The sequence below is a fragment of the Oncorhynchus mykiss genome, chromosome 25 (assembly GCF_057628025.1).
Source record: "Oncorhynchus mykiss isolate SJ-2025 chromosome 25, ASM5762802v1, whole genome shotgun sequence".
Lineage (NCBI taxonomy): Eukaryota > Metazoa > Chordata > Actinopteri > Salmoniformes > Salmonidae > Oncorhynchus > Oncorhynchus mykiss.
This window is the reverse complement of record NC_143046.1, coordinates 10,718,441-10,733,159: the sequence shown is the minus strand read 5'-3', so window position 1 is coordinate 10,733,159 and position 14,719 is coordinate 10,718,441. Positions and strand designations below refer to the sequence as shown.

Genomic DNA, 14,719 nt, shown 5'->3' with positions numbered 1-14,719 from the left:
GTGAGGCCTAAATCTACTGTCATTCCTTATAGATTACTGGAGGTGAGGGCTAAATCTACTGTCATTCCTTATAGATTACTGGAGGTGAGGCCTAAATCTACTGTCCTTCCTTATAGATTACTGGAGGTGAAGCCTAAATCTACTGTCATTCCTTATAGATTACTGGAGGTGAGGCCTAAATCTACTGTCATTCCTTATAGATTACTGGAGGTGAGGCCTAAATCTACTGTAATTCCTTATAGATTACTAGAGGTGAGGCCTAAATCTACTGTCCTTCCTTATAGATTACTGGAGGTGAGGCCTAAATCGACTGTCATTCCTTATAGATTACTAGAGGAGAGGCCTAAATCTACTGTCATTCATTATAGATTACTGGAGGTGAGGCCTAAATCTACTGTCATTCCTTATAGATTACTGGAGGTGAGGCCTAAATCTACTGTCATTCCTTATAGATTACTGGAGATGAGATCTAAATCTACTGTCATTCCTTATAGATTACTAAAGGTGAGGCCTAAATCTACTGTCATTCCTTATAGATTACTGGAGGTGAGGCCTACATCTACTGTCATTCCTTATAGATACTAAAGGTAAGGCCTACATCTACTGTCATTCCTTATAGATTACTGGAGGTGAGGCCTACATCTACTGTCATTCCTTATAGATTACTGGACGTGAGGCCTAAATCTACTGTCATTCCTTATAGATTACTAAAGGTGAGGCCTACATCTACTGTCATTCCTTATAGATTACTAGAGGTGAGGCCTACATCTACTGTCATTCCTTATAGATTACTGGAGGTGAGGCCTAAATCTACTGTCATTCCTTATAGATTACTAAAGGTGAGGCCTAAATCTACTGTCCTTCCTTATAGATTACTGGAGGTGAGGCCTAAATCTACTGTCATTCCTTATAGATTACTAGAGGTGAAGCCTAAATCTACTGTCATTCCTTATAGATTACTGGAGGTGAGGCCTAAATCTACTGTCATTCCTTATAGATTACTGGAGGTGAAGCCTAAATCTACTGTCATTCCTTATAGATTACTAGAGGTGAGGCCTAAATCTATGGGAGGACCTTGGCTTTACTTCAGGATAGGCTAGCGACAAATGATACAGGTGGGAGACCTACTAGTTGGTGTACAGGTAGGAGATATACTGGTTGATGTACAGGTAGGAGATATACTGGTTGGCGTACAGGTAGGAGATCTACTGGTTGGTGTACAGGTAGGAGATCTACTGGTTGGTGTACAGGTAAGATATATACTGGTTGGTGGACAGGTAGGAGATATACTGGTTGGTGGACAGGTAGGAGATATACTGGTTGGTGTACAAGTAGGAGATATACTGGTTGGTGTACAGGTAGTAGATATACTGGTTGGTGTACAGGTAGGAGATATTCTGGTTGGTGTACAGGTAGGAGATCTACTGGTTGGTGTACAGGTAAGAGATATACTGGTTGGTGGACAGGTAGGAGATATACTGGTTGGTGGACAGGTAGGAGATATACTGGTTGGTGTACAAGTAGGAGATATACTGGTTGGTGTACAGGTAGTAGATATACTGGTTGGTGTACAGGTAGGAGATATACTGGTTGGTGTACAGGTAGGAGATATTCTGGTTGGTGTACAGGTAGGAGATATTCTGGTTGGCGTACAGGCAGGATATATATTGGTTGGTGTACAGGTAGGAGATATACTGGTTGGTGTACAGGTAGGAGACCTACTGGTTTGTGTACAAGTAGGATATATACTGGTTGGTGTACAGGTAGGAGATATACTGGTTGGTGTACAGGTAGGATAACTACTGGTTGGTGTACAGGTAGGAGATATACTGGTTGGTGTACAGGTAGGAGATCTACTGGTTGGTGTACAGGTAGGATAACTACTGGTTGGTGTACAGGTAGGAGATATACTGGTTGGTGTACAGGTAGGAGACCTACTGGTTGGTGTACAGGTAGGAGACCTACTGGTTGGTGTACAGGTAGGAGACCTACTGGTTGGTGTACAGGTAGGAGACCTACTGGTTGGTGTACAGGTAGGAGACCTACTGGTTGGTAACAAGCTGAATGATTTTCTATGTTGTGCGTGGTGTGTGTTCTTGTGTAGCAGGGTAGTGGCATCTCTCACCACCGTCACCTGCCGTCACCCCTAATACCAGCCCACTCTCTCCTCAATGACCTGTCAGTGTCTGTCTGGGCCTGTCACCCCCCTCCTCTCTCCTCTATGACCTGTCATTGTCTGTCTGGGCCTGTCACCCCCCCCCCCCCTCTCTCCTCTATGACCTGTCAGTGTCTGTCTGGGCCTGTCACCCCCCTCTCCTCTATGACCTGTCAGTGTCTGTCGGGAGTCTGGGTCTTCATGGTCATGATCCAAAGTGTCTCTCTCTCTCTGATACTCTCTTTCTTTGTCTGCCTATCTGTATCTCTATCTCACTGTCTATATCTCTGTCTCTCTCGGTCTCTTTCTCCCTCTCTGTCTATCTCCCTCCCTCCCTCTCTGTCTGTCTGTGAGGAGTTAGACACCAGGGCTGTGGGGCATTAATTGGAGGAGTATAGTGTCTGGAAGGCAGTCAGTCAGATCCCACGTCATATCAGAAAAGACACACACTGCTTCAGATAATGGGTATATAAGGTGTGCAAATACAGTCTGTTAAAAGTAAGAGGCTTTAACCAGAGTTATTTCACATTGGACCCTTAGGGCTCATAGGGCTCATGGGGCTCATAGGGCTCTGATCAAAAGTAGTGCACTATGTGAGGAATATGGTGCCATTTGGGATACGGGCATTTGACCATTCTGTAGTCTCCATTGTTGGAGTGTGAAGAGGATACTTTTTGAGAATGTCAGGAGAGTTTTGATGGAGATATTCTCATCTCCTCTTGTGAGTACTAGATTGGATTGTTTCAACAGTCAGAGAGCCTGTAGTGGAGATAACAGATGGATTCTATAGGAGCTGGGGGCTTTCAGTAGGGAGCAGTGGGGAGTGGAGCTGGTGCTGTTGGGCTTGTAGCAGTCATCACTCTGAGTGCAGCTACACAACCTGGAGGAAAGCAATCAGACTCGCTCGTCTCTACTAACCATCCTGATAGGCTGATGTCTGGGTCTCTGTCTGAAGAAGCAGGCTTCACTCCAACCCACTCAAACGACCGCTATGGAAACAAGCCTTTGGGCTTTATTTATTTTTTATCCTCGATAATTCATAATGTCGGTAATGTCTCCAGTTGGAGCAGTATAAAACTTTTAAATATCAATCAATCAAACACCTACACACCTTGAAGTGATCTAAGCTCACAGTCATCTAACACTGTCACGTGTTAGATTAAATTGTTCCTACCAAGGGTTGGATCTGGTTCAGGGAACAGAACCGAAAACTGGAAAATAACAACATTATTTGAGGAACTGAATCCGAAGAAGAAACGAAAGTGATCTATACTGTTCCAGAAGAACATACTGTTCTATACTGTTCCAGAAGAACATACTGATCTATACTGTTCCAGAAGAACATACTGTTCTATACTGTTCCAGAAGAACATACTGTTCTATACTGTTCCAGAAGAACATACTGATCTATACTGTTCCAGAAGAACATACTGTTCTATACTGTTCCAGAAGAACACTGTTCTATACTGTTCCAGAAGAACATACTGATCTATACTGTTCCAGAAGAACATACTGTTCTATACTGTTCCAGAAGAACATACTGATCTATACTGTTCCAGAAGAACATACTGTTCTATACTGTTCCAGAAGAACATACTGTTCTATACTGTTCCAGAAGAACACTGTTCTATACTGTTCCAGAAGAACATACTGATCTATACTGTTCCAGAAGAACACTGTTCTATACTGTTCCAGAAGAACATACTGTTCTATACTGTTCCAGAAGAACATACTGTTCTATACTGTTCCAGAAGAACATACTGTTCTATACTGTTCCAGAAGAACACTGTTCTATACTGTTCCAGAAGAACATACTGATCTATACTGTTCCAGAAGAACACTGTTCTATACTGTTCCAGAAGAACATACTGTTCTATACTGTTCCAGAAGAACATACTGTTCTATACTGTTCCAGAAGAACATACTGATCTATACTGTTCCAGAAGAACATACTGTTCTATACTGTTCCAGAAGAACATACTGTTCTATACTGTTCCAGAAGAACATACTGATCTATACTGTTCCAGAAGAACATACTGTTCTATACTGTTCCAGAAGAACATACTGTTCTATACTGTTCCAGAAGAACATACTGATCTATACTGTTCCAGAAGAACATACTGATCTATACTGTTCCAGAAGAACATACTGATCTATACTGTTCCAGAAGAACATACTGTTCTATACTGTTCCAGAAGAACATACTGTTCTATACTGTTCCAGAAGAACATACTGTTCTATACTGTTCCAGAAGAACATACTGTTCTATACTGTTCCAGAAGAACACTGTTCTATACTGTTCCAGAAGAACATACTGATCTATACTGTTCCAGAAGAACACTGTTCTATACTGTTCCAGAAGAACATACTGTTCTATACTGTTCCAGAAGAACATACTGTTCTATACTGTTCCAGAAGAACATACTGTTCTATACTGTTCCAGAAGAACATACTGTTCTATACTGTTCCAGAAGAACATACTGTTCTATACTGTTCCAGAAGAACACTGTTCTATACTGTTCCAGAAGATAACTGTTATTGGAAAATGTAAAATTATGTTATTTTTAGTTCTGGGCATTTTCTTCCAGTCCCACAAAAATCACAACAAAGTGCCTATGCAAAGGCCTCACTCTGTCACTCAGAAACGTATTCTGACGTCTGACTGCCACTTGTAAATCTTTACCAGTTGGTGTAGACAATCTGCCCTACCCTCTGATGCATGGGTTACTGTAGCCCCTACCCTCTGATGCATGGGTTACTGTAGCCCCTCCCCTCTGATGCATGGGTTACTGTATCCCCTCCCCTCTGATGCATGGGTTACTGTAGCCCCTCCCCTCTGATGCATGGGTTACTGTAGCCCCTCCCCTCTGATGCATGGGTTACTGTAGCCCCTCCCCTCTGATGCATGGGTTACTGTAGCCCCTCCCCTCTGATGCATGGGTTACTGTGGCCCCTCCCCTCTAATGCATGGGTTACTGTAGCCCCTCCCCTCTAATGCATGGGTTACTGCAGCCTACTGATGACGTTACAAGAGTGATTCAGAAATTAGGAAGAGATGTTTAATTGGAGATGTTTAATTAACTTGCTAGTTTTTCAACGCTCTCTCCTCACCCGAGGTTGAATCTGACGCCCTACACTGTGACTGGCAGCTCAGTCTGTGTGTTTGTCTTTCATTGTGATTAAATCATGCTGTTACGGCAAAATATAATTAGCTCTTAACGACTTTCCTATACAGATTAAATCTCTTACCCGCTACATAGCAAGCTGCTCTATCCACACTGATTGGTGCAGTCATTTCATGAGCGAATTGTAAAAAAAAAAAGGGACAGAAATGACCATCTAAACCAATACCGCGTGGTTTAAAAAAAGAACCGGACCGGAACTTTGTTGAACAGAACCAAATGAATAGTGGTTCTGCTCAGAACTAAACAATTGGAAAAGCATTTTGGTTCCAACCTCTGGTTCCTACAGACATTTGTAGAAGTCCTCCGTCTGTCATGTAGGAGAACTTGTTGTATGGAGGGCATGTTTGTCATAAATCATAAACAATGAGAGGAAGAAGTAATGAACTAAACCCTAACGTCTGACTGATAGTTACCCTGTTCTGATGGCGACAGCAATTTATTTGAGATTTAATAGCTGAGTCGGTATGGGGTTATAGAGAGCGCTGTGTGTGTGTGTGTGTGTGTGTGTGTGTGTGTGTGTGTGTGTGCGTGTGTGTGCCTGCACCTTCTTCGGTCCCCCTGTTCTCATCTCATAGACGTCTATAGTGTAGTTGGACCTCCGGCCATAGCTGTCAAACTGGATGTTCCCCGTCATCCCCTGAACCTGGACCTGCACCGCGGGACAGTAACACACAGACGCAAAACACGCAGAACAACGTGTAATACAGACTGCCAACTTATTATCAAATGTGGAAAAATCTGGTATTAGGAAATGGCAGGTATTCACATAGGCAGGGCCGTTGGCGATAATCAAATGATGGAACTGATAGGCTTTAATAAAAGATGTGGGTTTATGGTAATGAGAATGAGAGGCTCTTTGTATTTGAGAGAGATGAGCTGAGGGGGAGAGAATTTCACTGTGAGAGGTCTGTGTGAGGACATCTGGGAAGCAGAGGAGGAAATTTGTCTCCTTCTAAAGCTCTCTATCGCTCTCTCTGCCCCCTCTTTCTTTCTATCTCTCTCTCTCTCTCTCTCTGCCCCCTCTTTCTATCTTTCTCTCTCTCTCTCTCTGCCTCTCTTTCTATAGCTCTCTATCTCTCTCTCTGCCTCTCTTTCTATAGCTCTCCATCTCTACCCCCTCTTTCTATCGCTCTCTATCTCTCTCTGCCTCTCTTTCTATAGCTCTCTATCTCTCTCTCTCTCTATATCTCTCTCTGTCCCTCCTTTCTTACTTTCTTTCTTTCTTTCTCTGTCTCGTGTTTCTCAATCTAACTCTTACCCACTCCATCTCTCTCACTATCACCCCCCTATTTCTCTCCCCCTCCCTACATACCTACCTCCTTCTCTCTTTCTTCCTTAACCTCCCTCCCTCCTTCTCTCTCTCCACCTCCCTCCCCATCTGCCCCTCTTTCTGTCTCTCTCCCTCCTACCATTTTGAGAGCTCTCTCAATGTCGATGCCCTGGCTCCATGGTACGGCAGGGTTGGCCAGACAGTCTCCTGCGCCTCCTCGGCGTGACACGTCTACCCGTTGGCGCCGCAGGTACCGGAAAGCCTCCGCGATCACCAGGATGGCATCGTGGGTCAGAGCTGACGTGTACTGCCGAGGATAGAGAGAGATCAGAGGGATCACAAGAGAGATCAGAGGGATCACAAGAGAGATCATGAGAGATCACAAGAGAGATCATGAGAGAAGATAACACTGAACACTGTAGCTGGCAAACAGTACATCATTAATGAATTAATTATTCCATTCATTATTTTATTAATTCAGGTATGAACAGGGGACAAAGTAGAATATTCTGGGGAAGGAAAACTGCAGAAGTCAAATCAAATCTAAAGTTATTTGTCAATGAACCTTGTAGACCTTGTAAGTGTCTCTCTCTGTGGAGAGATTCACTGTAGAGTTGAAACACATCGATGTAACGATCACAATGTCCCACATGTTCATCCCAAACCGTACCTTGATTCGGAGAGAACGGGCCGTTCGGTAACCAACACCATGACTAAATGTAATAAGGCAACAGTAAACATGCCCCCCCCCCCCCCCCCCCCCCGAGCCAATTAAATACACCATCTCACTCTCTCCCTCTCTATTTCCCACTCTCCCACTCTCACCATCTCTCTCCCACTCTCTCTCTCACCGTCTCACTCTCTCACCGTCTCACTCTCTCACCGTCTCACTCTCTCACCGTCTCACTCTCTCACCGTCTCACATCTCACCATCTCACTCTCTCACCATCTCACTCTCTCACCATTTCACTCTCTCACCATTTCACTCTCTCACCATTTCACTCTCTCACTCAATTCAATTCAAGGGGCTTTATTGGCATGGGAAACACATGTTAACATTGTCAAAGCACGTGAGGTAGATAATACAATATTCTCTCTCACTATCTCTCTCTCTCTCACTAACTTTTTTCACTGGTTATTTCTATTGGTTATTCACGGTGTATGTATTCCTGGTGTCACTATGTCTGTTTATTTGATTTGTATCTTATCTTTCTCTCTGCCTGGTTGGAAAATAACCCGTAAACATTTCACTGTTAGTCTACACCTGTTGTCCTGGAAGTGTTTGATTTGAGGGATGCAAGGAGAAGAGGGGAGAAGAGAAGGAGAGGAAATGAGAGGAGAAGAGAAGGAGTGAAAAGGAGAGGAGAAGAAGTGAGAAGAGGGGAGAAGAGAAGGAGAGGAAATGAGAGGAGAAGAAGGGAGAAGAGAGGAGAAGAGAAGGAGAGGAAAGGAGAGGAGAAGAGAAGGAGAGGAAAGGAGAGGAGAAGAAAGGAGAGGAGAAGAGAAGGAGAGGAGAGGAGAAGAGAAGGAGAGGAAAGGAAAGGAGAGGAGAAGAGAAGGAGAGGAAAGGAGAGGAGAAGAAGGTAGAAGAGAGGAGAAGAGAAGGAGAGGAAAGGAGAGGAGAAGAAGTGAGAAAAGAGGAGAAGAGAAGCAGAGGAAAGGAGAGGAGAAGAAGTGAGAAGAGGGGAGAAGAGAAGGAGAGGAAATGAGAGGAGAAGAAGGGAGAAGAGAGGAGAAGAGAAGGAGAGGAAAGGAGAGGAGAAGAGAAGGAGAGGAAAGGAGAGGAGAAGAAAGGAGAGGAGAAGAGAAGGAGAGGAGAGGAGAAGAGAAGGAGAGGAAAGGAAAGGAGAGGAGAAGAGAAGGAGAGGAAAGGAGAGGAGAAGAAGGTAGAAGAGAGGAGAAGAGAAGGAGAGGAAAGGAGAGGAGAAGAAGTGAGAAAAGAGGAGAAGAGAAGGAGAGGAAATGAGAGGAGAAGAAGGGAGAAGAGAGGAGAAGAGAAGGAGAGGAAAGGAGAGGAGAAGAGAAGGAGAGGAAAGGAGAGGAGAAGAAAGGAGAGGAGAAGAGAAGGAGAGGAGAGGAGAAGAGAAGGAGAGGAAAGGAAAGGAGAGGAGAAGAGAAGGAGAGGAAAGGAGAGGAGAAGAAGGTAGAAGAGAGGAGAAGAGAAGGAGAGGAAAGGAGAGGAGAAGAAGTGAGAAAAGAGGAGAAGAGAAGCAGAGGAAAGGAGAGGAGAAGAAGTGAGAAGAGAGGAGAGGAAAGGAAAGTAGAAGAAGGGAGAAGAGAAGAGAAGAGAAGGAGAGGAAAGGAGAGGAGAAGAGGAGAGGAAAGGAGAGGAGAAGAGAAGGAGAGGAAAGGAGAGGAGAAGAAGGTAGAAGAGAGGAGAAGAGAAGGAGAGGAAAGGAGAGGAGAAGAAGTGAGAAAAGAGAAGAAGAGAAGCAGAGGAAAGTAGAGGAGAAGAAGGTAGAAGAAAGGAGAAGAGAAGGAGAGGAAAGGAGAGGAGAAGAGAAGGAGAGGAAAGGAGAGGAGAAGAAGGTAGAAGAGAGGAGAAGAGAAGGCGAGGAAAAGAGAGGAGAGGAAAGGAGAGGAGAAGGAGAGGAAAGGAGAGGAGAATAAGGTAGAAGAGAGGAGAAGAGAAGGAGAAGAGAAGGAGAGGAAAGGAGAATAGAAGGAGAGGAAAGGAGAGGAGAAGAAGGTAGAAGAGAGGAGAAGAGAAGGAGAGGAAAGGAGAGGAGAAGAAGGTAGAAGAAAGGAGAAGAAAGGAGAGGAGAAGAAGGTAGACGAGAGGAGAAGAGGAGAGGAAAGGAGAAGATAGGAGAAGAGAAGGAGAAGAAAGGAGAAGAGAGGAGAAGAGAAGGAGAAGAAAGGAGAGGAGAAGGGAGAAGAGAGGAGAAGAAGGGAGAAGAGAAGAGAAGGAGAGGAAAGAGAATGTGAGAGTGACAGATACTGAGATGAGAAGAATGGAGAAGGACAGGAGGGAGAGCCCTCTATCCAAAAGAAGAGATGGATTAATTTTGTTGTGCATACATAACAGTACATCATGAAAGGCTTGGCTGCTGTTCTGTAGTCTGCAGTAGGTACCTTGAGCGGGGTGTTCTTGGCCTCTGGGAATTCCCTTTCATCCAGTCTCTCCCAGCGCTGTAGGAACTGCTGAACGATGGAGTTCTCAGGGCTCACTATCTGGAAGCCTGATATGTTGGCCCCGCCTAGGAAGACCTTGTCCAAGCTCACATTGGAGAAACCCTGACATCAGAAAGAGGGGAGACGGGGATGGAGAAGAGGGAAGGAGAGAGGGAAGGAGGGAGAGAGGGATGAGGGAGACAGGGAGAGTGGGATGAGGGAGACAGGGAGAGTGGTGTGGAGGGAGACGGGGAGAGAGGGGTGGAGGGAGAGAGGAATGGAGGGAGACGGGGAGAGAGGAATGGAGGGAGAGAGACAGGGAGAGAGGGATGGAGGGAGAGAGACAGGGAGAGAGGGATGGAGGGAGAGAGACAGGGAGAGAGGGATGGAGGGAGAGAGACAGGGAGAGAGGGATGGAGGGAGAGAGACATGGAGAGAGGGATGGAGGGAGAGAGACAGGGAGAGAAGGATGGAGGGAGAGAGACAGGGAGAGAGGGATGGAGGGAGAGAGACAGGGAGAGAGGGATGGAGGGAGAGAGACAGGGAGAGAGGGATGGAGGGAGACAGGGAGAGAGGGATGGAGGTAGACAGGGAGAGAGGCAGGGAGACAGGAGAGAGGGAGGGAGACAGGAGAGAGGGAGAGCGACAGGGAGAGAGGAATGGAGGGGGAGAGACAGGGAGAGAGGGATGGAGGGAGACAGGGAGAGAGGGATGGAGGGAGACAGGAGAGAGGGAGAGGGACAGGGAGAGAGGTATGGAGGGAGACAGGAGAGAGGGGTGGAGGGATGTACGGAGAGAGGGATGTAGGGAGAGAGGGATAGAGGGAGACAGGAGAGAGGGGTAGAGAGGGATGGAGGGAGAGAGGAATGGAGGGAGAGAGACAGGGAGAGAGGTATGGAGGGAGACGGGAGAGAGGGATGGAGGGATGGAGGGAGAGAGGGATGGAGGGAGACGGGGAGAGAGGGATGGAGGGATGTAGGGAGAGAGGGATGGAGGGATGTAATGAGGGAGGAATGGAGGGAGAGAGACAGGGAGAGAGGGATGGAGGGAGAGAGGAATGGAGGGAGAGAGACAGGGAGAGAGGGATGGAGGGAGAGAGACAGGGAGAGGGGAATGGAGGGAGAGAGACAGGGAGAGAGGGATGGAGGGAGAGAGACAGGGGGAGAGGGATGAGGGAGACAGGAGAGAGGTGTGGAGGGATGTAGGGAGAGAGGGATGTAGGGAGAGAGGGATAGAAGGAGAGAGGGATGGAGGGAGAGAGAGGGATAGAAGGATAGAGGGATGGAGGGAGAGAGGGATGGAGGGATGTAGGGAGAGAGGGATAGAAGGATAGAGGGATGAGGGAGAGAGGGATGGAGGGATGTAGGGAGAGAGAGGGATGGAGGGAGAGAGGGATGGAGGGAGAGAGATGGATGGAGGGAGAGAGGAATGGAGGGAGAGAGGAATGGGGGCAGAGAGTAATGGGGGCAGAGAGGAATGGGGGCAGAGAGGAATGGGGGAGAGAGGAATGGGGGAGAGAGGGATGGGGGAGAGAGGGATGGGGGAGAGAGGGATGGGGGAGAGAGACAGGGAGAGAGGGATGAGGGAGACAAGGGAGAGGTGTGGAGGGATGTAGGGAGAGAGGGATGTAGGGAGAGAGGGATAGAAGGAGAGAGGGATGGAGGGAGACAGGGAGAGAGGGATGGAGGGAGAGAGACAGGGAGAGAGGGATGAGGGAGACAGGAGAGAGGTGTGGAGGGATATAGGGAGAGAGGGATGAGGGAGACAGGAGAGAGGTGTGGAGGTATGTAGGGAGAGAGGGATTTAAGGCGAGAGGGATGGAGGGATGGAGGGAGAGAGGGATTTAAGGAGAGAGGGATGGAGGGAGAGAGGGATAGAAGGATAGAGGGATGAGGGAGAGAGGGATGGAGGGAGGTAGGGATGTAGGGAGAGAGGGATAGAAGGAGAGAGGGATGGAGGGAGAGAGAGAGATAGAAGGATAGAGGGAGAGAGAGGGATGGAGGGAGAGAGGGATGGAGGGAGAGAGGAATGGGGGCAGAGAGGAATGGGGGAGAGAGGAATGGGGGAGAGAGGAATGGGGAGAGAGGGATGGGGGAGAGAGACAGGGAGAGAGGGATGAGGGAGACAAGAGAGAGGTGTGGAGGGAATGTAGGGAGAGAGGGATAGAAGGACAGAGGGATGGAGGGAGACAGGGAGAGAGGGATGGAGGGAGAGAGACAGGGAGAGAGGGATGAGGGAGACAGGAGAGAGGTGTGGAGGGATATAGGGAGAGAGGGATGAGGGAGACAGGAGAGACGTGTGGAGGGATGTAGGGAGAGAGGGATTTAAGGAGAGAGGGATGGAGGGATGGAGGGAGAGAGGGATTTAAGGAGAGAGGGATGGAGGGATGAAGGGAGAGAGGGATGGGGGAGAGAGACAGGGAGAGAGGGAGGGGGAGAGAGAGCGAGAGAGGGATGGTGGGAGAGAGACAGGGAGAGAGGGATGGGGGGAGAGAGACAGGGAGAGAGGGATGGAGGGAGACAGGGAGAGAGGTATGGAGTGAAAAAAAGCAGAGAGGGATGGGGGAGAGAGGGATGGGGGAGAGAGGGATGGGGGAGAGAGGGATGGGGAGAGAGGGATGGGGAGAGAGGGATGTAGGGAGAGAGACAGGGAGAGAGGTATGAGGGAGACAGGGATAGATGGAAAGAGGGATGGAGGGAGAGAGAGAGGGATAGAAGGAGAGAGGGATGGAGGGAGAGAGGGATGTAGGGGTGTAGGGAGAGAGGGATAGAGGGAGCCAGGAGAGAGGGATAGAGGGATGGAGGGAGAGAGGGATGGAGCGAGAGAGGGATGGAGCGAGAGAGGGATGGAGCGAGAGAGGGATGGAGGGAGACAGGGAGAGAGGGAGACAGGGAGAGAGGGAGACAGGGAGAGAGGAATGGAGGGAGACAGGGAGACAGGGAGTGAGGGGTGGAGGGAGAGAGGGAGACAGGGAGTGAGGGGTGGAGGGAGAGAGGGAGACAGGGAGAGAGGGATGGAGGGAGAGGAATGGAGGGAGAGAGACAGGGAGAGAGGGATGAGGGAGACAGGAGAGAGGTGTGGAGGGATGTAGGGAGAGAGGGATAGAAGGAGAGAGGGATGGAGGGAGAGAGGGATAGAGGGATGTAGGGAGAGAGGGATAGAGGGAGCCAGGAGAGAGGGATGGAGGGATGTATTGAGAGAGGGATGTAGGGACAGAGGGATGTAGGGAGAGAGGGATGGAGGGAGAGAGGGATGGAGGGAGAGAGGGAGAGAGGGAGCGAGGGAGAGAGGGAGCGAGGGAGACAGGGAGAGAGGGATGGAGGGAGACAGGGAGAGAGGGAGACAGGGAGTGAGGGGTGGAGGGAGAGAGGGAGAGAGGGAGACAGGGAGAGAGGGTTGAGGGAGACAGGAGAGAGGTGTGGAGGGATGTAGTGAGAGAGGGATGCAGGGAGAGAGGAATAAGAAGGAGAGAGGGATGGAGGGAGAGAGGAATGGAGGGAGAGAGGAATGGAGGGAGAGAGGAATGGAGGGAGAGAGGAATGGAGGGAGAGAGAGGGAGAGAGGGATGGAGGGAGAGAGGGAGAGAGGGATGGAGGGAGGCAGGGAGAGAGGGATGGAGGGAGACAGGGTGAGAAGGATGGAGGGAGAGAGGAATGGAGGGAGAGAGGAATGGAGGGAGAGAGGAATGGAGGGAGAGAGAGGGAGAGAGGGATGGAGGGAGGCAGGGAGAGAGGGATGGAGGGAGGCAGGGAGAGAGGGGTAGAGGGAGACAGGTGGGAAGACAGAGAGGGAAAGAAAGAGAAAAGGCATTCAAAGAAAGAGACCAAGAGACAGAGGGAGAGAAACAGGAAGAGAGAGACCGAGGGAGAGAAACAGGAAGAGAGAGACCGAGAGACAGAGGGAGAGAAACAGGAAGAGAGAGACAGAGGGAGAGAAACAGGAAGAGAGAGACCGAGAGACAGAGGGAGAGAAACAGGAAGAGAGAGACCGAGAGACAGAGGGAGAGAAACATGAAGAGAGAGTCCGAGAGACAGAGGGAGAGAAACAGGAAGAGAGAGACCGAGAGACAGAGGGAGAGAAACAGGAAGAGAGAGACAGAGGGAGAGAAACAGGAAGAGAGAGACCGAGAGACAGAGGGAGAGAAACAGGAAGAGAGAGACAGAGGGAGAGAAACAGGAAGAGAGAGACAGAGGGAGAGAAACAGGAAGAGAGAGACCGAGAGAGACAGAGGGAGAAAAACAGGAAGAGAGAGACAGAGGGAGAGAAACAGGAAGAGAGAGACCAAGAGACAGAGGGAGAGAAACAGGAAGAGAGAGACCGAGAGACAGAGGGAGAGAAACAGGAAGAGAGAGACCGAGAGAGACAGAGGGAGAGAAACAGGAAGAGAGAGACCGAGAGAGACAGAGGGAGAGAAACAGGAAGAGAGAGACAGAGGGAGAGAAACAGGAAGAGAGAGACAGAGGGAGAGAAACAGGAAGAGAGAGACAGAGGGAGAGAAACAGGAAGAGAGAGACCGAGAGACAGAGGGAGAGAAACAGGAAGAGAGAGACAGAGGGAGAGAAACAGGAAGAGAGAGACAGAGGGAGAGAAACAGGAAGAGAGAGACCGAGAGAGACAGAGGGAGAGAAACAGGAAGAGAGAGACAGAGGGAGAGAAACAGGAAGAGAGAGACCAAGAGACAGAGGGAGAGAAACAGGAAGAGAGAGACCGAGAGACAGAGGGAGAGAAACAGGAAGAGAGAGACAGAGGGAGAGAAACAGGAAGAGAGAGACAGAGGGAGAGAAACAGGAAGAGAGAGACAGAGGGAGAGAAACAGGAAGAGAGAGACCGAGAGACAGAGGGAGAGAAACAGGAAGAGAGAGACCGAGAGAGACAGAGGGAGAGAAACAGGAAGAGAGAGACAGAGGGAGAGAAACAGGAAGAGAGAGACCGAGAGACAGAGGGAGAGAAACAGGAAGAGAGAGACCGAGAGACAGAGGGAGAGAAACAGGAAGA

At 48.7% G+C, this 14,719-nt stretch overlaps 1 protein-coding gene across 3 annotated transcripts in view; it reads right to left on the bottom strand.

Moving 5' to 3' along the window:
* LOC110504371 (glutamate receptor 3) overlaps positions 1-14,719 on the bottom strand; it is a 231,947-nt gene that overhangs the window by 59,704 nt on the left and 157,524 nt on the right. For all 3 annotated transcript variants that reach the window (XM_036970540.2, XM_036970539.2, XM_036970543.2), the window contains exons 6-8: positions 9,686-9,847; positions 6,750-6,917; positions 5,885-5,989 (exon numbers count right to left, since the gene is read on the bottom strand). In XM_036970540.2, the coding sequence (XP_036826435.1) occupies positions 5,885-5,989; positions 6,750-6,917; positions 9,686-9,847 (435 nt within the window). The remainder of the gene's footprint in view (positions 1-5,884; positions 5,990-6,749; positions 6,918-9,685; positions 9,848-14,719) is intronic.